We start from the raw sequence: 24,536 nt of genomic DNA on the forward strand, positions 1-24,536 counted from the left end.
TCACCACTTCTATTAATACGGTAGTATTTAGCGACGTGACAGTAATTGTGCGGCTCTTTCCTTTGTATAGACCTTCTTTTTTAAAAAAAAAAAAAAAAAGTAGGCTACTTTTTATATTTTGCATGTTTTAGAGTCAATATTTTGGCTTAGGTCAGTGAGGGGGAAAATGCGACAACAATAAGTCTATGGCGACAACCAATGTATCACGAGTACCGGAAATGACTTAATTTTCTATAAAAATAAAAGCTCTATCTAGTCTAGATTTGGTAAACAAGCTTGCGTGGGACTCTTGGACCATGTCCAGAGACTAAAAATCTAGATCTAGATCTAGATTTAGTGAGAACTTTACAGTCTATGCGACGTATATGATTAGAATCTAGTTCTAGATGTATATATAGATTCTATAGATTTAATAGATTATTTAGAGTTGAGATCTATTCTAGAGTAGATGATACTAGAGTTACTAACTAGACCTTACTTAATAGTACTAATAGTAGTATTAGTAGCTTCCTATATTAGGCACAGCTCATCGAATTCTCCTTTAAGAAACACGTCGCTTTTTTTGTTTATAATTAATTTGTTTTTATGTTTAGAGCTAAAAACGACCTTTCTGGACAGTGCATGTCCAATTTTAGATAAGTTCCTGTATTTTTGTTCCGCTTTTCCAAAGCAGATGGCAGTTTTTTAGATTCTCGGTAACCAAGTATGTAAAGCTATTGTTTTAACCTCCCCCGGCAATTCATACCCATATAAGGGATGAAGGCTATATTATTAGCCTGTTTGATCATAACCTGATAGATATATCAAAAAAGGTTCCAAACATCTTTAGAAAGACATTTCAATCACATTTATTCCGTAAGCTGTTAAATAAAGTTAAAAAAGGAGGTGTTTCAACATTAATAATGAAATTAACACATTCTCCTATAGTGCACAAGGCAAAATCGTAATAAGAAATATTACTGGGATTAATAAATCTATGATTTTTTCAATGAATAAAAGTGACCTAGATCGAGATATCCAGAATATAATATAATTCATGAATGAAAGAAAAAGTGCGGGCTGCTAATTTGAAGCCAGAGACCATGCCCACTGCAGGTGATCACACCAGGCGAGCGCTGGTGGTGAGGAGAGGTATACACTAAGCGTGTAGTGTCACAACCTATATCATACAGGCAGTGGAGGGAAGGGGGAGAGAGTCATGAAAAGAATTATAAGCATCTATGGGAGGGAGGGGATGTTAAGGTGTAACAAAACGAACATTCAAAATATGAAAAGAAGAGGGTCCTTGGATGGGAATTAAAAGAAAGAGACAGAGAATACATATAGCCTATTTGAAAATATCATGTTTATTAAATTATAATATATATATATAATTAATTTGTAGATCTATGATTTATAGAGATTTATTTCTGTCTGTTTCTACACATAGATTATATAGTTAGACATATATATAGAGACAATATACTATAAATACATATTGCAGAATAAGTGAATCTACTTCTTTTAATACAATCTAAATAATTTTTAATTAACACAGATATAATTTATTAGCAATAACATAGTGATGTTTCTTAACGGTGCTCGATGTGCGCTAAAGGAGAAAGCACAAAAACTGTGTTTATTATAGAAGCATGAAGTGACCTGATTTATTTTAAAATAAAATCTTGACTATGAGTGGTAATTCAAAGAATCACAGCTATTTTTATAGTTCTTTAGTTGCAGAATAAGAATCTGCTTTCAGATTTTTTGTAAGTTAAACCGTCACCAAATAAAAAAATAAAATAAAAATTTGACCTAGTTCCCGAATACGGTGTGCCTAATATAAGAATCTACTATAGTAACTAAGACTAAGTCTAACTAATAGTAAATAATAGTTATACTAGTAAGTTAACTATCATAACTTATAACTCAGTGATCATGAGTGATGTCCAAAATACGACCCGAGGGCCAGATCCGGCCCGTGACGAGCTTCCATCCGGCCCGCCAAAACATCGGTTTAAAGTGTAAATAATCTCCCCACCCCCACTAAAAAACAAAAGTTTGAAAAATATATCTTTACCTACGTTAGGGCCCTCCCTTTTCTCTGATGAATTGGTACCACGAGCTTTGAAATTTGTCTTAATCATCAAGTTAATGATTATGTAAACGGGAATTATGAATCTAAAAGAACAATCAAACAGATCTTTTTGTGGAACATGATAATAAGCCAACACATTTGTTTGATAGAGAAAGTGTCTAAAGCTGTTTCATTAAAAAAAACACATAGAATTATGATAGAAACTGCATCACAAAAAACAACAAATATGACAGCATATTTGGTTTGAGCCGCGAATAAAAGATTGTTAAACTACGCCTAGAGATTGGAGAATCATTGGGAATACCGTTATTTACCAATAAAAGAAACAAGAAAATGAATTAGTTTAAATGCTAGCTACAATGCTGCTAACAATTTAATTAGAGAAATAAAGCCATTTTTCCGGTAAGTAGAAAAAGTAGATTTAAGATAAACTTCAAATATCCCAATTTATCAATGTAAGTACTAGACCCACAGGTTTTTACTAAAATAATTTCAGGTCAGTTTCATGTCGCTTTGTTTTTTTCTTTACCTTTATGGTCATGTGTCCCGCGACACGAGTGTTGGAAATTAAAATGGCCCGCAGGTTGAATTAGGTTGGGCATCACTGTTATAACTAATACTAATAGTAATAAACTATGACTATTTATTTATGACTATTTAACTATTGTCACTTGACTATGACTATGAGTAGTATTCTAGTATGAGGGTTACCACTCATCCACTGCCAGTACAAGTATGATATGACTGATGAAGTCTGATGTAGTCCAATGTAGACAATGTTACTCAATGTAGTCTTGTAGATCTATATTAATTATTTGAAAAAAAAAAGTTATCAGGTCAATTCAATGAGTCTGCAGTAGATGAGAAGATCTAGTCAAATCTAGTGATTTGTGGCAAAATAGTAATAAAATAGTGTGAAGAAAAAAAGGTAGTGCAGATCCACAAGTCTAACAGCTCAATGTTTGTGACTGACTCAGTATTCTAGATTTATATTAATTTTATTATATATATCAAATCTTTACCATGACTGGCATGACACTAGTTTTAGTTTGGACCTGGTCAGACAATAAATGATATGAACACATCCTCAAGATGCTAAACTAACCAACAAAAAATAGTACCCACAATTTCACCACATTGTTTGCATTTATTTCATGGCTATCTCTGTTGCACCACAGTCCACACCAAACTCTATTTTGTTTTCATACATATTATGTCCAACTTCCACTCTTCCTTTATATTTTTTTTATTGTTGTATCTCTCACATGAAGTCAGAATGAAAATAAATATGAACATATGCTATATTAGAGTTTAATAGACTTGTCATATGCCAGCTGGACAACGTAAATGGACCTCATCATTTGCACTATGTTTACATTCATAAGTACCGTCCAGAGTGTTCACTAATATCAGAAAATAGGGGGTGTTCTTTAGATCACTATGTAAACTGTTAGAGTTTCTAGATTATTATCTAGATCTATTTATTTAGAGTTTAGATCTAGATAAAATTTTCCACATCAATTAGTCTAGAGTCTAGATCCATGTAGCCTAAAGTACTCACCTGAGCTGTCAGCTAAATTTAGATCTTAGTATCAAACAATGAATCTTTTGTTTAAACAATTCAACTTTGTAATTAGCTACCATCATTTAATAAATTAAGAACTGCTGCTATCTTAGCTCTAATGTTATTTATTCATGACTCTGATCCTTTTTTTTTCTTTTTTTTAAGACAAATGGGTTACGGAAGAAATACAGAGAACTTGTATTATAAGGATAAACTTGGTCACTATTGGCACTCCAGACAGAAGCCTACTTACCCTCAGACTCAGTACTTTTGTCCAGTCAATCCTCAGAAAAATATTATTCGTGCCACATATTCCAATCACTTTCAACTTGGTTATATAACCAGACCAGTTCCACCTGTTGCCCCACAGTACCCTAATCCTCACTGTTTCTATGAGATCAAGCCGGGTTTAAACTATGATGGATCATTGGCTAGCATTCATGGCAATTTCTCTCCATCAGACTCAGGATTTTATAAATCATCTCCTGAAGGTTATGTTATCTCCCCTTCCCAGCCTGAGATGCAGTATGTGCATTATTATTCTGGGCCACCTGTATTGCCTGCTCTGAGTCCTCATCCAATGCATCCAATACCACATATCACTTGGGACAATCCTGTGCCACCAGTCAACTACATGCCTGTCAACTTGCCTAGGAAGTCTGTGGATGATATCCCCACTTACATCAACAGTGGACTGGCTGACCAAATTGGTAGCAGCTTGAATTTAAAGCAGCAGGACAGTCATGTTTCTAGGATCTCTCAGTACAATGGCAGTCAGGAAACAATTGATGCCTGGCCGGTTCCTGCTAATTTTACAAATGGACAAGCCATGTATAGGCCATCAGCTAATCATGATTTGTCAACTCACTTTGGCTATAGGTCCACCACTGAGGTAAGTTTTGGCTAAAATTAATCTTCATGTTCTTGTAGAGATGAATTTATACTGAATTATTTTGTTATCTAATGAAGTGTCTTGAGTAATGCTGTGTGTTATGGAGTGTTTTTCTATGGCTATGGTGACGAAGAGAAGTTAGCGATTGGTTAGTAACTATGCAATATGAATGATGCAAGAGAAGTGGCACTGTCATGAGCTGTTTTGGTAGGCCAGACAACTCCAGGAGGCCAGAGTGTAAAGACATGTTTTTATTGTGAATTAGATTTGTTTAAAATATAAGTTTAATTCATTTCATCTCAAGTTATATGTCTGTATTGTGATAAAAGTTATATTTAGTTTTGTTCACAAAAAAGTTGTTCAAGTTATTTTCGGTTTTATAAGCTAAAATATATTAGGCCTTCTTGATACAAGTCAATGACAACACTGTGTAAACATGTTTTACTCATTATATCTCTGCAGAGTCTTGAGACAACAGAAACAAACAGTCATCAAACAGAGACTTTATCCAGAATCTGTCAACTGGCCTATCAGTTTGTTGAGTCTTTCTGCCCACAGCTAGGTCAACAGCCCTACTGCATTCCTCCAGTTAAAAGGTTGTCTTACAAAAATGATTTTACTTTTTATGGTCTTTGATATCAGTTTATTCATTAGTAGTTAAGTTAAAATAATTATGCACCTAACTGGCTTGGATTATTATAAATGATATAGTGATTAAATCATGCTGATCATCAATCCTGTCCCAATGGAGGCTTAATTTAGATAGGACTTTCAATTCTTCAATTCCAAATAGTCAGTAGTATCTTCTAAATACTATTTATCATGATATATTCTATGATTTGAAGATGTATTTAAAGAGATAAGATTTGTTTTATTCTATACATAAATATACATGTTTACCATTTGGTATCTTGACATTCTACTCAGATCTCGGCACCCAGACAAATCTAGCAAGTTGTTAGTCTTGAGCATGGAGAGTGAGAAGCGTGTCTTGGGCTCATTTGAGAGATACTTTGGGGAGCACAAGATGCCAGTCTTCATGCTGTGTCATTATCCAATGTCAGGATTCATGAAGGCATTCAATGCTCAGAATGCTGAAAGGTTAGTTCATCAAATTATTTTACTAGTTATAAGTTGCACCCCCCCCCCCCCCAAACATACACTACTTATCTTTCTAAAATATATTATACAAAAAATAAGTACTCCTTTCAGACCATGTGATCTATGGGGGCAGATGATGTGAAGCTCATCAGTCTCTATTACTGAATGTTATAGGTGTCATTTTGCCAGCACAATGACCATTCACCTTTACTTTTTCAACATATCTCAGGTGTCCAGTAGAGTTGGGTGAACTACAAATCCTAAAGTTTCAAAATCATAGTCTTTTCCTGGATTTGAATGCGAGACCCTCAGTTTGTAAGCCAAGTGCTTTACCACTCTGCCATCTTGTTCCATTCTAAAACATATATTTGTCAGTGATTTATAAATCTTTGATTTTGTTAGACTTGGATAAATACAATCTTACTTTAATTTCTTTTCATGTTTCACTATATTCTAATGATTCTAATGACATTAATTGGATTTTTTATATTAGTAGCACTAAAGCCTGAAGCAATTTTTCAGCCTTATTAAATAATCTAGAAAATGTTAGGTAAATAAAACATTTAATTTAATTGTTCTTTCTTTTGACACATCAGAATCATAGCTGTTGTTAAGACTGAAGTCTATATCTAACTCTGTCACTTTGTGTTTTTTAAATTAAACTTTAAAAAAAAGTACTTTAAAAGGTTAAGTACAATAAATGATGTGTCGTCTCTATTTTTTACTTAAACCTACAGATCAAAGACTTGCTGATATTTTAGTTAAACTTTTGGTCAAAGAGTCACTGATATTTTAACATATTGATCAAAGAGTCATTTATATTTTCTTTAAACTCTTTGATCTGATATTTTATTTAAACTTATTAATTATTATTAATTCACTGATATATTTTGATTTTAACTTCAATACATTGCCTTTGTGAATAAAACATTGATTTTGAGTTGTAAACAAAATTCTAATATTCTGAAGATTTTGTGTTTAGGAATGACAGGACTGAGATGACAGGGAGTGCCAACCTAGTGACACTCATGCTACTATCTACACTGTTTGATATCACTCTAGTCACTGTCAGCATCATCAGTGGCAATTCTGATTTTGCTTATATCCAGAGAGCTGTGCTGAAGTCAGCCACACATATGAAACGCTGCAAAATTGCTGTCAACAATTGGTTGAACCTGTTGGGTCTCAATGTGAAGGTCAGGGAGGTGTTAGCCTTCCCCAATCTGAAGAAAGCCATGCTGCAGAGGATTGCTAAAGACAAGGTTGGTGGTTTGTGTCTTGTAGTGAATTGGTTGAGAGGGAAAGGCAATAGAGAAGAGAAGGGTTTGAAAAAAAAAATATTTTTAAACCTTTAAGTCTCAAAGATAGAGATTTAATTAGCTAAGTTTGGGTCAATAATGCACTTACTTAAAGGGAAACTCCGATGGTTTTGACAATGGTTTTGACAATTTTTGATATAATATGTGTTTTGATTTACAGATAATAAATATTTTATTTTATTTTTTTTATTTGCAATAATAACTTAGTAATTGATGTTTTTCCTACGCAATTTTCCTGCGCATCCAAAACAGTCAGACTTTCACCGGGTTTCTATGTGACGTCACAAATACATATTAATTTAATCTATTGACTTATTGTATAATGGAAGACCATACACCAAAATTTACATTCTGGTAAAAGAAATATATCTTCGTCTATGCAGTTAGATCTAGGATCTTGTAGCAAAGAAATAAATGTGTATTAAAAGTAGATTTACATGCTTGAGTAACCACAACAGTGTGTATTTTCTCGCTAGATTACTCAAGACACAACAAACACTATTGCTTGGTTGTTTAGTCATGACCGACTACACATAGTCTTGACTAGCCTGACACTGACCAGTTTGTTCGAATCAGTCAGACACACGATCTATTTACTTCTTGGGACAGGGAGAGGCTTAGATGAAAATGTTCCTTTTTTTCTCGAGTTGGTTATCCTAATGCTTTTATATCTATCTATACATGTATATATACATGTAGTAATATATATATATATAACTGTATCATAGCTCTGGTTTAGGCTGTCACAAAGCCTTCTAGCTTAATAGCTACTGTAAGAATGAAGCGATACGATTGGTTTAATCTTTTTTCTCTTTCAGTATTGTTGAGGGAATTGACGTTTGACATAGCTAAAAACAAAATCTTAAAGAACCCCGTTTTTTTTTACATGTCAAGAATTTACTGACTAATTTATTAAATATAAATGTTTCTAAGCATTTAAATAAAAAATGGTAAAATATTTACTATTACAACTTTTTACGCAGACTTTAAATATGTCAATAACTCAAATTTGAAAAACCATCGCTTTAAATAGTTGAAGGGACATGGTTGAATAGAAAATATATTAATAGATTATTTTCTTTGCAAGCATCAGAACAAAAACTAAGCACTTCATGACAAAGTTTCTACTACACTGATATCTGTTTCCATTAGGTTTAATTTGCTTCAGATCATTTTGTACTAGCTCTATGAAATTTCATTTCTTTTTCAAGTTGAGCAATTGTTATCTATAGCTTTATATTGGATGTAGGCTATCTATAAGTTATATTTAGCAATGATCAATAAAATATATATAAACAAAATTGAACTTTACAGTAGTAGATTGAAATAAAATACAAGATTGAATGAAAAAGTTTATGTCTATCACATTTTGATGTCTAATTGTTCTAGACTTGCAGTTTAGTAATCCTCAAGTGAAGAGTTTGTACAGGGAACATTCGTATATTACATTATGCCAACAAATCACTTTTTAACCATTCCAAATTTGTTACAAAGTGTAACAAATTGTAACAGAACTCAGCCCCCACCCCTTTCCAGGGTACCATAACAATAAAATTTGAGTTAAAAAAAAACCTCATTTATTAATTATCATTTTCCCAAATTACATTTTCCATCCTGGTATCACTAGAAATCATGGATAAAGTATCAACTTCTTTCAGTGCTATAAGCAGTTTGTTGTATAGCTTGGAACAATCCATGAACTCATGCCACTCAAAATGAAAGAAAATTAACCCCCCCCACCCCCTTTTACCCTTTTCAGTTGTTACATGCTATCCTAATGTTCCCACATAAGTTTCAGAACAAACAAACTAGCCTTTAAAAACTCATTAGAGCATTTTTGTCTTAATCTAGCATAAGATAACATTGTTTATTGTGTGACCAAACGAATCTTTTTATTTTCTTTGTAGAGTTTCAAACAAACATGTGGTAGTATGGTGACCTTACATGTGGATGACTTGTCTGCCCCTTTTGAAGAAGAGTGGTCCACTCCTGTCCACAAGCACCAGTTCACAGATTGGATGAAGAGCAAAATTTTATGTCAAACTAGTTCAGTGCTGACTCAGGACCAGCTGAGACTTCTTGTTGGGGCCCTGCTTTCCCCGAGGTCAGTCTTTTCAAAGATACACAGAGTTGTGTACATCTTCAGATGTGAGGAGTAGATCTAGACGATTTGTTTAATGTTGGGGTGTATGAGGCTCTGTAGGAGTATCTTGAAACAAAACATATTTCTGTACTTAGTAAAACAGGAGTGGAAATTCAAACACTTTAATTAAATAAATTCATCAAGTATAGTTATATCCAAGAATTACTAATATTCAGTTGAAATATAATAGCAATAGCAAAGCCCAACTAATGAATGAGAGTTCCAAATCTATCAGCATGTTTCCTCTCTGACCAGTCCCTGATTATTCTAGATTTATGTTGGGACATTACCGAATTTTTTAAAGCTTTTTTAGCCTTACAAGAACATAGAACACACATGTGAATGATATCTAACTAGTTGAAATACTTTATTTTTCTCAGGCCATGCATTCATAGACTCTGAGAATAACATTCTTGTTTGAACAGTTTGGTTCTAATGTGTTCACGTTAGTGCTAGCTGGAAAACATTATTATTTTCCCATTTCTTTCCATTAGCTAAATATTAGTTAAAAAAAAGAAAAGTCGATTGAAAAGTTATTTAGGCAATTTGACATTGAGAGTTGTAACAGTATTTCCAGAAAAGAAAGGATTATGAAAGTTGTTATTTATTAAGAATAATTGTTTTAGTGTAGCACCAGAGTATCACTTGACTTGGATAAAACTAATATTCCTGAGCATGAAGACCTAATGAGATCTTCACACTATGTCATCTGATTTACTTCATCTTGGATTATAAAAAACAAATTTTGTGTCTACATTCAGGTTGTCAAGTGTTGAATACATGAAGGATATGGTTTCTATGACACCTATCTCTGATTCACCCAACCAACTTGAAGTGACAAGGGAGACAACAGAGGTGCGTATTCTAGCAGATATAAAATTATTTTATGTAAAACAAAGACATAAATTAAATATGTAATGTAGATTAACAGACAAATTTTCCATTAAAATATCTTGGGCCTATTAGCATTCCTTGTAACTTTTAAGAAATATAAAATTAAAAAAATATAATATAAACTTAATTTTTAAGATTTGTATTTTATTTTACATTAGTCATATGTTTTGCAACTTTACAAATAAAGAATATTGTTAAGAATCTTATGTCATAATAAAATATGAACTTTAATTTTAATACAGTGCTTTTCATATTTGACAAAAATGATCTTTCTTCAATAGTACTGGTACAGTTAAATCACACACAAAAGTAATTTAAAATAGCAACAAACGACAAGCAAAGTGTTGGAAATAAAAGGAAAAAACAAATGAAGCATTTGGTTTGTTATAGATTCTGAAACAAATTATCTTAAAAATGTTATTCCTAAACCAATTTCACATTTTTATTTCCTTATGCAGGACTTAAGTCAGTTGAAATTGACCATTGATGGAGTAACTAAAACATTTGATGAGTTTATGGATGAGTATGTCCTCAGCTACTACCCTGATGTTGACAGTAACAGTTACAGGGTTCCTCCAATCCATTTTAATATACAGTCTTTGAAGAAACCTGTGGATTATCTTAAAGACATTTCAGTCAAATCTATTGATGTTGATGACACAGAAATCCTGTCAGAGAAAGAGTTTATGCCTTGTCGAACTCCTTACAAGTGGAAGGTCACTAAAGCAGACTATTGTAAAAAAACAACAGAATTTAATTTGGATTCTGGGAAGACTTTTGGACAGAAACTGTCTACACAAAATCAGGAGAATGATTCAATCCCCCCATCCAGTTGTGAAGACAGGAATTCTAAAAACAAACAGCTAAAAATTGCTGACAGCATGTCCCAAAGAAACCCAGCTGAGAGATGTTCAAGTGAGACACCTCAGGTCCCACTGAATGAAATGTTCAAAGGCGTGGAAGTCTTGTCTGAAGTGATGAAGAAGGACACAAGAGCTGATGAAGGTTTGTAACTGATTTAACTTCAATGCAGTCAAACTGGAAAGTCAATACTCTGATTCAATCCCATGATTCTTGACCCTTTTTTTTTCTTTCATTTCTATTCTCTGTCTCTCACATTTTAGTTTTCTTGTGCCACTGAGGCATTCTCTTGTTCACAATTAGGATGTACTAGGGTGTAGTCTTGAACTCTGAGTGGATGTGGCATGGTTAATACAAAATAGTTGTTCTAGATGTGAATCTAGTGACACCTAAGGAAGCCTGTCAAAATAACAAATAAAGACAATCATATTATTTGACAATTTTGTTTGTGTGTGTGTGTGTGTGTGCTATCAAATATATACAAACATTTTTTAAATTTGTTTTTAAACTTATAGTGCAGCACAAAAAAAGCTAAATTATCAAATCATTAACATGGCCTGAGACAAATGTTTTCTTTTAAGTGTCCATTCTGGTGAACCATCCTTTTAAAATGTGTTTCAGGTGCACTGTGATAGTGTTCCCCCAAGCCTTGCTGACTTTTTCCTCACATTAGTACCTTTGTATACTTTTGTACATAAAAAAAATTAATGAGCATAAAAATATTTTTTTCTTTATCACACTGCACTTTCCACATCAGGTGAGAACCGTGTCATCAGTTCTCTGGAGTACATTGCCAATGATCCGCGAGAGAAGCCCATGTTTATCATCTGTGGCTACCAATACAACAACTACTTGAACAAGCTCCGAGAAGAGATGTTCTCTAAAGGGGAGGCCAACAGACCTGTAAGAGCTTTTGGTCAGACAATGAGAGCTGAACACGACTGTCTTATCTTTCACAAGGTCAGTCAGTCATTGAGTTGGACAAATTGTCATTCAGCCAATAAATATAATTTGTGTAAAATCTAAAAATAAACCCTACATATTTAGCCATATCTGTGAATAGTGAAGGATTAATTTCCCTTGTTGGTAGCAAACAAAATTAATTAATTACCAGTAATTAATTGACTAATTGGTTAATTTTTTTATTGATTCATGTGTTGTTTATGCCAATGAATACTTGTGCAAAGTTTCAACTTGAACCGAGATTGGGTGTGGGAGAAATAACTCTACAAATATATCTTATGAGAAAATGAAGATGTGATACATTAAGAAACACTTGAAATATTTTTTTTTTTAAACTTAAAATGTAAATACTAGATAAAGAAGACATAGCTGTGCAGCTTATCAAAAACTCTAAAAAAAAATCATTTAGAGGAGAAAAAATATTTTGCTTTTCATAAAGAGCCATTGAAGCACCTACCAAAATAAAATATTTTGAACAATATCCTCAAAGAAGCCTTTCCAATTCATTTTAATAGTTAGTGTAGCATATAAAGTTATCAGGATAATTAACTTTGATTTGTTTTTTACTCAGCCATTAAAAGAGTTGCTGTCTGCAACTAACATAGTCAAAGTTGGTCATCTTGATTGCTAATTAATGAGCTTATTTATTACACCTTCTTGATATAAGTTTTGTTTGCCAAACAGAAGTATGGAGCCATCATTGTGTGCATTAAAGCCATTGGGGACAATTTTTCTGACTGGAATGCTTCCCTGGAAGAGCGTGTGGACTCGACCAACAAGATTCTGAAGAAGGCTCTGAAACAACTGGAGAGGGAAGAGGCTATGATTCGACATGTGACCTCTGACTTGTGCCCGGGGTTGAAATGTCATAAGTTGATAGCTCTCCCCAACATGCAGAGAGATGATGTCCAGGGTGCCTTGGAAGTGGATCCAGAACTTAAAAAGGTAATAAAAAATAATTTCCTAAGAAATAGAAGAATGAGTTGTGATGGGCAAATATAAGGAAAAGGAGCAATGTGGTTCAACTTGTTTCACTTGACTATATCAATCTATCATTAAGGGATGGAGCAATGTGGTTCAACTTGTTTCACTAGACTATATCAATCTATCATAAGGGGATGGAGCAATGTGGTTCAACTTGTTTCACTTGACTATATCAATCTATCATAAGGGGATAGAGCAATGTGGTTCAACTTGTTTCACTTGACTATATCAATCTATCATAAGGGGATGGAGCAATGTGGTTCAACTTGTTTCACTTGACAATATCAATCTATCATAAGGGGATAGAGCAATGTGGTTCAACTTGTTTCACTTGACTATATCAATCTATCATAAAGGGATGGAGCAATGTGGTTCAACTTGTTTCACTTGACTATATCAATCTATCATAAGGGGATGGAGCAATGTGGTTCAACTTGTTTCACTTGACTATATCAATCTATCATAAAGGGATGGAGCAATGTGGTTCAACTTGTTTCACTTGACTATATCAATCTATCATAAGGGGATGGAGCAATGTGGTTCAACTTGTTTCACTTGACTATATCAATCTATCATAAGGGGATGGAGCAATGTGGTTCAACTTGTTTCACTTGACTATATCAATCTATCATAAAGGGATGGAGCAATGTGGTTCAACTTGTTTCGTTTGACTACATCAATGTATGTCAAGAGGGGAGTGAGCAATGTCTCCACTTGTATCACTTGACTACATCAGTGTATATCAACCAAAGACACTTAGAATGAAAACAGTGTTTGTGTCACATAGCATTTGGTTGATAAGACTTCATTATGTATCCTACTGGCTGCTATTGAGGTTTCAAAAAGCTATAACTAATGTCTAAGCAAACTTTAGAACCAAATGTCTAATGTCAAACAGCACAGGACTAATAGTGCAATATGTCTTATTTCCAAAGATCTATACTTTCTATACACATAGAAGAGAACAAAACACTCAATATCTATGGTTGGGTTTATTTACTGCAATATATATGGACTTTTTCTGGACAAATAAAAAATACAAAGTTTTCAGGGGAAAAGATTAGCTAATCTGTTGAGCTTTATTGATACAAACATTTATAAAACTGCCGGCAGTGCTTTGTGCCTCATTCAAGGTTCATGTAAAAACAATGCATTCTATTGCAGCATAAGCTAATGTATATTGTACCATATATCCTGTTCCTATGTTATAGTTCATGAATATTTTTATGTTCTCTTTGCTACAGGCAGCAGTTCCCTGAGAAATTTGTTCATTCTTTAACTTTATATGATTATGAATCTTTGTTTTATTTCTGGTAACCTTTATGTGAAACTTTGTTGCTTACAGATAAATGTTTTTGTTTTAAATCCTAAACTTTTGTTTGATTTTAGGGATAACATAATAACCAAAACTTTCTAATTCTAAAAACAATAACCAAAACTTCTAATACTAAGTCCTTATAGATTCTTCAGAGGCAGGTTAGCATTACAAGATAAAGATAATCAACAAATTAGAATTTAGATTTCTGTAGAATTCTTAATAATTTTCTCTAACATGAACTTTGTTTTTTCGATTAGAGCGTTGACCAGCTGACCAATGGCCGAGGAGTGGACATGTTCCTGTGCCAGGATGAACTGTCTTCTAAATTTACCTCCATCTGGGACCAGCCTAAGGAAGTCAAGTCTAGATTAATGTCCTGGTGGAAGGATGTTGTAGACAATCTTCTCACCAACAAGGAAGACAAAGTCTGCACAGATAATGACTTAGAGAAAGAGACTATGAGCCCCAAAGTTTATCGCCAGATTATTGGACGGTAATACATTTAATGTGTTTCTTTTTTAATTGGTCATAAGAGTAAGATAGTTATGATGCACGGTGGTAAAGTGCTTGGCTTCCAAACTGGGGGTCATGGGTTCGACTCTCTGTGGAGACTTTGAATTTCGGGATCTTTAGGGCGCCTATGAGTCTACCCAGCTCCAATGGGTACCTGACATTAGTTGGGGAAAAGTAAAGGCAGTTGGTTGTTGTGTTGGCCATAGGACACCCTCGTTAACCTTGGGCCACAGAAAGAGATGACCTAATATCATCTGTCCTAAAGATCGCAAGGTCTGAAAGGGGAACTTGACTTTTACTTTAGTTTTAAATTGGTCAACTTATCAATGTCTTTGAAATGTACACACACAAATGAAGTATTCAAATATATTGAAAGGTTTGCAAAAGTAAGACAAAATATTGGGAAGTATATTTTTTGTCCTAAGAAGTTTGTTTTTGTTTGTTTAGGATGTATTTTAAATCACCTTCAATTTGGTGGTTACACTTTCCAATAAATAGATACTTTTTAAAAATACTTTTTTTATTTGAATTAATTACTCAGATTTGAATAATCTCCCCTACTTAAAGAGTGGATTTTTCCTTGTTTTAACATGTCTTTCTGGAAAAGACAACTTTGTTAGTACAAATGCAAACTAGTAAGGATGCCTGGTGGGTCACCATGTAGTTTTCAGACATTTGCACATGTTTGAAGTGAAAGAAACAGTTTCTCATGGGAAGTCATTCTAAAAAAAAATGGTGGCACAGTAAAAAAAAAAGTTTTGACTCATGATGCTTGATCTTTTGTCCTGCTAGAAGAAGTGGAGTAGTATGTAGTAAGCCTATCAACAGAGGCAGGTAAAGAGTATCTTTCACATTCTAGGCTGGTATTAACTCGTTCTCTCTTTATTAACGATACCATTGTTGATTGGACCTTATTAAAAAAAATTAATTTCTGGTTTTATAAACTTTACTTTTTTGTCATATAAAAAGAGCATGCATTCTCCTATAATTCTATACCAAAAGTAATGTTTTCTGATTACAAACAAAAATGTTGAATTTTTATCATAACAGAGTGAAAATGTGAAAATGAACAATTCTGTCAGAACATGGAAAAATAATTACGGAGAGAAAGAGTTAAACTTCCTCTGTTGGTCTAATTGGTTTATAAAGCTTTGCCCTTTTTTAAATATAATCTCTTAACTCAAAACTCACACACCTACTTATTCATGTCAAATTTTTTTCTATGCTTAATGTGCCCAGTTTCCACAAATGTGCAAGTTTCCTGTGGTGATCTGTAGTCATTCTGTAGGTTCACTGGCTAGTTCAGTCAGTTTCTTATAAATCAAAGTGAATAGAACAAGGACCAATTGATTTGTCATCAATCTTGTGTAGTGTTGATGGTTGGTGGTAGTTCAAGTTGAGTGGAGATGTTGTTGAACAAACTGGGAGTCTGTTGACTTGAAAGGATATTACTTAAAGTCGTGACAACACACCAACAGAACAAATAGTATAAAATAAGTTAATCCGACCTTTAGAACACAAAACTTTATTACATAAAGAAGGGTACAGTCCACGTCCTCAAGTTACTACAAGAGGTCTCGCCTTCGTTCTTTTATTCTGTCTCTAACCTATTTCCGTTCTAACCTTTTAATGTTATGTCATGTCACTAAGAAAATACCCAATTAAACCCAACTTCTATGCGTCTTACTATTAAGTCATTACAGTAGCATCAAAACTTTTCTTTTCTAAAGAAATGTCTTGTTGTCAAGACTGAGTTCTGGTCAGTCTGGGTCTCCTGTTATCTTTAAAGGAAAAGGGGGGCAATTCAGGTTGTTTACTTGAAGATTGTTTTTGTTTTGTTTGTTTTGCTTTGTATTTTGAATGGAATGTAACTCATAGTTAGACAGAGTGGTCTTTCTTTCCAGGATTTTACTTTCTGGAGTTGAAGGAGAGACTTTAATTATTGTGCAACTGTTAATTAGTCTATGGGATATTGTTCTATTGCCAGAACTGTGCCTGTGTTTTGTTTATATTTTAATAAATAAGTTATATATCTTTGAATCAGCATCTGAATCTTCATTCTATATTCGTAGTCACGGTTATATTCATGACTAGGTTTCATTTGGTTGTCAGAATTGAAGTACACATACATTATATATTAAGAAGAAAAGAAACTGACAAAAGTCACATCATCAATTTTGTTGTCTTGAGAAATTCTTCTAATTTAAATTGAATTGAGATAATTTCTTATTTAAATGTACTCTAACAGACTAATGACTAGCGTTATATCACTTTACTCCTTATTGCTATTTTCAGATATTGTGGACTTTTGTCCACAGTTGAAGTCTGGAGTCCTAATAACCCCAGAGTGGAAGTCAGGAGTGCCTCTGAGGCTGCCAATGTCTGCGCCAAAAGATTTTCAAAACTGGTTCTCCTGCCCCACCAAGTGGAGGTGTTGTGCTCTAACCATCAGCGTCTGTTTCTTTACGGGCCCCCAGGCTCTGGGAAAACTTTGCTTCTTATCCTGAAAGCCAGAGAATGGCTGTTGTTAAATAAAACTGTCATTGTTCTGAACGTGAGACCTGGCTGTTCCTATGGATATCCTTATGCTTACGGTTTGTTTGAAAAGCTGAAAAAAATGATGGAACACAATAAATCTTTGGTGGACAGAAATCTGAAAATGTATAACATTGATTCCTTGATGTTCCAATCAGACATGCTGTCACAGATTTTTCCATCCAGCTGTGTCATCATTGATGAAATAACACCCTCTGCCCACCCCATCATTGAGCACCTGTGTTGCCTTCAGGTGCAGTACATATGGTGTGCTGGGGGATTCGTGGAAGATCGGCCTATTACTGCTCGTGGTTTCCACACGTGTAAAATGGACAAAATTCTTCGCTGCCCTCCCATTGTACAAACTTTACTCAAGCACACTGAAGAGGCTGTCAGACTTCTCAAACCTTATGAACAGATTTATCAAAGCACGTCCTTTCAGCAGCCATACAGGAATAGGGATGTGAGGTCTTCAAACTCTACAATTCAGTCTTCCACATTCCATTCTGTTAGTGACAATCTTCCAGATAGGAATGACAATGTAGATTCTTATTTGACTAGCTCTGAGTCTTTAAACAAAAGATTAATGGCCAAATACAGCAACAAGCCAAAGATAGAAGGAATTACCCCTGTAAAGTCAGTGAATATAGAAAGTACTGATGTGAAGAACTTGTCTTGGTATACCACTAGCAGTGTGGAGCTGGGTCTAGCCACAGATGGACCACGACCTCATATCATTGACCATCAGAACCACAGTACTGAGCCCAAGTACCCCCTAGACTGCCATCTGTGTGCTGAAGAATTGGCCAGGTTTTTAAAGAGTTTAGTGAGAGACGACAGTGCGCAGAGCTCTGACCAACGCCAACTGCCCAGTAAAAACAAATATGCCTTCAAGGCCCCATCCATAATCAACAAGGGAAAGACTTCCAAGCCCACAGAGGTGATGATCTATTCTAATGTCTCTACCATCCACACCAAGCCAGCCTCTCCATCTCCTCGTCTGGCCCCGGAGTTTAATAGCAAAGCTCTGACTTGGATGGACGTGCTTATCGTGGTTCAACATCTTGATCCAGACTCTGCCTTCATCTCCACCTTGTCCAGACAAGGTATACCTGTGGAGGTGGCTGTCGGGCAGGATGCTAGTAAAATTGAACTGCTGGGCCTCCAGAAATTGTATGTCACCACCTATAAAGAAGTCTGTGGACTGGAAAGGACACTGGTCGTCTTTGTCCCATCAGAGATCCCCAGCCAGGGTCGAAACCAGCTTCATAACCTTAATCTTCATGACCTTCAGCTGAGTCAATGCATCCAGCGGTACACAGAGCAAGACAGGACAGTTCTTTGGTTTGTGGCCTCAAGAAGTCTGTCAAGTCTTGTGCTCATTCTCCCATGAAACAAAGGCACAACATGCTGAAGTCTTTTCATTGGGACACATTTGTGTATCACTGGGGACACCCTATTGTGTCTCACTGGGGACACTCTTGGGCCACGTGTTAATAAATTAATGTTCTTTAAATTGTGAAAGAAATCCATTCAGTTCTCTATATCTGTACTCCTCATGCTACATTTTAATGTTTATGTTCATTTATGTACCTACTTCACTTGTTTCAAAACATAGAATGTGTAAATAGAGAAAAAAAAATCCTTTTTATTTTATTAGTTTTTTACCAAAACAGTTGTTTTATTGTAGTCTATTCTAATATTGATACTAAATTTTTAGAAACATTTTATTGTGTCACATTTGAAATGATGGCCCCCGAGAGTAGTCTCCTTGGCCTGGCATTTTTTTTTTAAAACATTTATCATATTGCAGGACTAGACAGATTCCTACACAAAAACAAAGTCACTGTTTTTGGATTTGATGTTATGTTTCTACTATTCACTTTCTTCATTTTGTGTTTTTAATAACTCAAGAGTTATACCCTTAGTCCTGCTGGTAATGGATTTTTTTTTTTATTGTTGGTCTGGGTTTTTGTAAATAAACTTTTAAGGTCTTTCAACAATGTTAATCCTTTTTTTTTTTCATGTTGGTCTCTTTTGATGCTAAGCTTAATTCTTTCCACAAACTTGAGACATATTATTTCATGACAAAGTGTACAACAATCATTTCTAGTTACTAAAAGGTATACTTCTTACTCTATTACTAAATGATCTACTTAGAAAAAAGAATTCCTAAAATCTTTTGTTTAAGTCAACAAAATGAAAGGTGGAAAAAGTTTACTTGTAAACATCAGAAAGTGTGCACAAGAATCATTTTGCTGATCATAAGAATTGTCAAGTTACTTACAGTCACACGTTGTTCTCTTTATTCATTTACTTGTACTTTGGTATTTTTTAGTCAAGTCTTCCTGTTCAATCAACTTTAGAATGACTTTAAAAAAAAAACAACAACTTTAAAGCTGTAACTCATCTTCATTTCCTGACACCCCCCCCCCCCTCTTTCCTTTTTTCCCTAAAGAAAATGTCTATTGCTTAGTTTTATATTGAAATTTGATGAACAACAAAAAAAAGGGCAATACCATGACTTTCACTAATACCACTTGTCCTTTTATTTTTATTTCATTTTGTTCACTTTTGATTCAAGATGTCAGACTGACTGGCAAGATATGGAATTTATTGGCACCTTTTTTGTATCTTGGTTTCAATGGTTCAAAAGGCAAATTGTAGTAAATCCACGTCACAAATTCTAATAGCTGGACAACTGCATTTCGATTGAAAGTAAAAATTCATAATTTTCATTTTCTCTTTAAAAAGTCGTAGCATTAGCTTTGTGATCTCAAATCTGAAAGAAAAAAGACATACATCAATATTTGATGCTTCAACCAGTTGGCAACTATTTTATTTCAACTATATGTTGATAGAATGTCTTGGAACAGCAAGGAAGTATCCAATTTTTTACATTTTTTCCCTTTAATATTTTACAATTTTATTCATGGACTTGACATCTAAACATTCCATATTTATTTAAAGTATGTACTTGAGAATCAAAACAATATTCCTTTATGTTCAACCCAATCACAGAGTCTAGTGAAACCCAATCACTGAGTCTAGTGAGCCATAGGCAGCTGACTGAAGAGAATATAAAAAGGTAGAAATAAGATTTATGTTGCTTTTGAAGATATAAGATTTATGTTGCTATTGAACTTTCCAATTTTAAAATTGTCAGAAATGTTTTGAATTGATGTTGAATATATTTATACAACTTTCATTGGAGCCCTATTTCCTTTATGATTTAGATTTTAAAAAAATAACCTTTACTCTGAAACAATATTACAACACTTTGGTCATTTCTGTTTCTCCAAAGTTCAAGTGCTTTAATTGTTGTCTTTCTTTTGACTCTGCAGGATAAGTTCAAGTATAGCACTTTCCTGACAAAATACATGTTTTGGGTTTGAATCTTTGTGGAGAACTGGATTTTTGCATAGGTCATCTACTAAATATCAGACCAAAGAAATGTATTCAATATAGTCAGGTTTGACCTTCTTTGACTACTGGAATTCACACTGATTCACTATTAGCTTAGACTTAGTTTGTAGATTATGATGAATCTTGTTGTGTCATACATCAAATAGACCAAAGCAAAGATAGTAAAAGACACTACTGAGTGACTCCTTGAGCTGATTTGGCAGACTCAAAATAAAACCAGTTCCAATGGGTGTCAGTTCCAAACCTTTCAGGCAATAATGCTAGGGAGCATATATTGTGATTGATGGCTGCATCTGTACAAGTTGAATGCTTCTTGTGGAGGGGAGGTGCTACATGTGGAGGTGAACTTTTTTACTTTTCAGATTAGAGAGTAAACATTTGTTCATCCTTGCACTCCAGTTCAAGTGCTGTAATAAAATGTGGACTTGCTACAAAATTTGTCATCAATGGAACTGTTATCTGGAAGAAATGGTTTTATTTTGACTGCCATCTTATCACTTAGAAGTATTGATTGGTTCTGACTTTAGTTTCATTGTTTTGATAGAGTTACATAAAACTAGTTTTTTTTTTTTTCCAAGTAGTTTATAACTTGAAATATGTTCTAGTAAGTTTGCATTTTTAGATTCACATTGATGCAATTTTATTTTAACCTTTTTTATACTGTGTTAAAATTCTGTATGCCTTTGAACACATTTTGTTAGTGAAATTTGAAATAGTCTAGATTTGTTGTTTTTTTAAAGGTTTCTTTTCTAATTAGTTTCCGCTGAATTATGTATAAGAACTTTGGTGCTGATACCCTGAAGACACATACAAGCAAAAGTTTGTCAGATCTAAGACAAAGTGACCAAATTGACATCAGTAACTGTTCAGATTCAGAATATCTTCTAATTAAGTTTGTCAACAGATATCAATTAGTGATTTTTTCTAACACTGGTTCGGTGACCAGAAGACAAAGAGATATTTTAGTCTATAGGAGTACAAAGTTAATGTTAGGATTAGACTTGGACTATTTCATGTGACAGAAGGTAATCAGCTCCAGAAATCTAGTCTGAAAATGTACACAATTATAGCCTATTCTTATCATCAATGTGATCCAACTTCATTTTCAATGCATTTTTTTATTGTATTGTTTATTATATACAATGTATGGTCTATTTTTTTTTTCTTTTTAAGTTTTTCTTGAATAATTTTAACTAGTTATGTTTTTTGCATTGTTTAATTTTATTGTATTTACAAAAAATGTACTTTGATAGTTGTGCTGGTCACTATGGTCTGTCCCACCAATTGATGTTGATTTTTTTTGTTTAAATTGAGAGATCAACACTAAGGTCAGGCTTCACTTTGTGGTCGAAGAGGGACAGAACTCTTGGGCACCAAATGGAAAGTCTTTGGTTTTAATCTTGGTGGAGATTTTGATTTTATATTGAGAACTGTACAATGTTACATCTGTCATACATCCATTTAAAGAAAGTTAACTGGCTTCAAGGCACTCAGTCATTGTGGTGACCATATGAAACTCTTACCCTAAACTGTAGGTCACTAAATAGAAGCATTAGTGGGCGGGGGAGAAGGCGTTGTATTTATTCATTTTGTATTGAAAAGAACTAGGCAGTAAAATGTAGTTTGCACTAGCAGTGCATTGTGGGATTAGAATCGATGATTAAAATGTATTGTATGTCCAACATGATCTATGTAACAGAGTGGATACAAATGTACTTTTTGTTTTGTTACACTATACAAGTCTATAACATTTCTTGTTGTTTTTTTTACTTTGATTGTTGCTGTGGGCTGCAAGGGAAGGTTTTGTTTTATTTTGAACTGAATACTGTATACAAAGCTTATATCAACTCACTCTGTCTGTCTGGTAAAAAGTGTGTACACGTTATTTCTTCGACACCCATTCTCAGATCAAATAGAAACTTCGCACAATTATTCATTGGCATAGACAAGACATGAATAAATTTTTTTTTAAGTAACGAATTAGACAATTAATTACTGGTAATTAATTTGTTTTTTTTTATACTAACAAGGGAAACTAATCCTTCACTACTAACAGATATGGCTAAATTTGATGGGTTTAGTCCCCTTAATTAATTATTAACTAGCTTTTTCTCCCTGACTAAAAATTATTTATTGGACCTAATAAAACATGGATCATTTAAAAAAAAAAACTTGTTTAGTCAATTCATTATTGATAATTAATTATTTTCTTTGATATCTAATAAGGGAAATAACTTGTACATTATTGATAGATGTAATTTTAAGGGTGAAGTTCTTCCCCATTAGATAGGCTTTGGTTTTTGTTTTTATATTTTGCTTGTTTGATTACTAAATTTATTTTAACAGTCATCAGTCATGTTAACAGAAGAATCAGTCTTCAGTCATGTTAACAGAAGAATCAGTCTTCAGTCATTTGTACAAGGACAAGGCTATTTTCAGAGAGGGGGGGGGAAGCAAACAAACAGGTAAACATGTCCATTTGGGTTGATGAAATGTAAATACAATTTAAAACTAGACTAGTCAAGATAGAACATCATCAGTTACTACCAAGTCCAAATGGAGTAGAGCTTAAAAACATGTTCATTTATGAACTACTTTGTACTGTATTCAGAAAGTAGGTCAGGTTTAAATTTTCTGTTGTTTACTGTACATTTTATTTTGTTAGGATTTTTTTTGCTTTTTCTATTTGTAGCCTTGCTAACAGAAACATTGGTAGGACTCAACTTCTGGGTGTATACAAAATGTATAGACCAGTAGTGTTTGAGTCATGATCTTTGAACTCACAAAGCTCTAATAAAATGTAGCTACCATTTGTTGTTTTGTTTTGGTATGGGACATACTTGACATAGTGTTACTTCTGGCATAGATATGTGCATCACTTGCTCTGTACAATTTTCTTCTAGATGGGAGGGTCTAAAGACAGGGAGAAACTCCTCCCACACCCCCTCTCATTATTGTCAAGACTGTTTTGTTAGTTTGATTGTATTGGATTTGTACATAGTTTTTTTTTTTACTCGTAGTCGTAATAATTTTTTTTTTATACTGGTATTCACAATATCACGCTCTACACAACTGCGGGCTTGATGTTTTGTTTGAGAGGAAACTATACCCCCCTCCCCCCAGTGCCAGTCTCTCGATGATGTGTGCCAGTCTCTCCATGATGTGTGCCAGTCTCTCCATGATGTGTGCCAGTCTTCACAATCAACTAAGTGGGTAAAGGACAAACTGTTGGACATTTTCCTGCAAAAAAAATAGCACCGGCATGAACTGCTGGTCATTGATACCATGGACTGGTGGTCATTGATACCAATGGATTTCTATTGAACTTCTTGCATGTCTACTGCTTTGGATTTCACATGTGCGCTACTAAATAACCTCTAGATCAACTTACTTGGAGTTGGTCAGATTGGACTAGCTCTTGTCTATACATGTAGAATAGAAGATTGAATATTTTAATTTAAAAAAAAAATTCGTTATGTAGACCAGATTAAAGATAACTCACCAGTATCATTATGTTCTAGATGTAGACCAGATTAAAGATAACTCACCAGTATCATTATGTACTAGATGTAGACCAGATTAAAGATAACTCACCAGTTTCATTATGTTCTAGATGTAGACCAGATTAAAGATAACTCACCAGTATCATTATGTACTAGATGTAGACCAGATTAAAGATAACTCACCAGTATCATTATGTTCTAGATGTAGACCAGCACAAAGATAACTCACCAGTTTCATTATGTTCTAGATGTAGACCAGATTAAAGATAACTCACCAGTATCATTATGTTCTAGATGTAGACCAGATTAAAGATAACCCACCAGTATCATTATGTTCTAGATGTAGACCAGATTAAAGATAACTCACCAGTATCATTATGTTCTAGATGTAGACCAGATTAAAGATAACTCACCACTTTCATTATGTTCTAGATGTAGACCAG

At 34.0% G+C, this 24,536-nt stretch overlaps 1 protein-coding gene across 6 annotated transcripts; it reads left to right on the top strand.

The window, feature by feature from the left end:
- Window positions 1-241: 241 nt before the first annotated feature.
- Window positions 242-23,400, top strand: LOC106079814 (uncharacterized). 6 transcript variants are annotated; one of them, XM_056038102.1, is made up of 12 exons: window positions 242-361; window positions 3,807-4,533; window positions 4,996-5,129; window positions 5,461-5,634; window positions 6,617-6,896; window positions 8,861-9,057; window positions 9,858-9,951; window positions 10,449-10,995; window positions 11,609-11,811; window positions 12,499-12,759; window positions 14,374-14,609; window positions 16,925-23,400. In XM_056038102.1, the coding sequence occupies exons 2-12, from the start codon at window positions 3,811-3,813 to the stop codon at window positions 18,555-18,557; spliced, it is 4,482 nt and encodes a 1,493-aa protein (XP_055894077.1). In that variant the 5' UTR covers window positions 242-361; window positions 3,807-3,810; the 3' UTR covers window positions 18,558-23,400. The 6 variants fall into 6 exon arrangements, with proteins under 6 accessions (XP_055894077.1, XP_055894076.1, XP_055894078.1 ...); XM_056038101.1 differs by having other exon boundaries at window positions 259-388; XM_056038103.1 differs by having other exon boundaries at window positions 262-336.
- Window positions 23,401-24,536: the final 1,136 nt, after the last annotated feature.

This window comes from Biomphalaria glabrata, chromosome 8 (assembly GCF_947242115.1).
Source record: "Biomphalaria glabrata chromosome 8, xgBioGlab47.1, whole genome shotgun sequence".
Classification (NCBI taxonomy): Eukaryota; Metazoa; Mollusca; class Gastropoda; family Planorbidae; genus Biomphalaria; species Biomphalaria glabrata.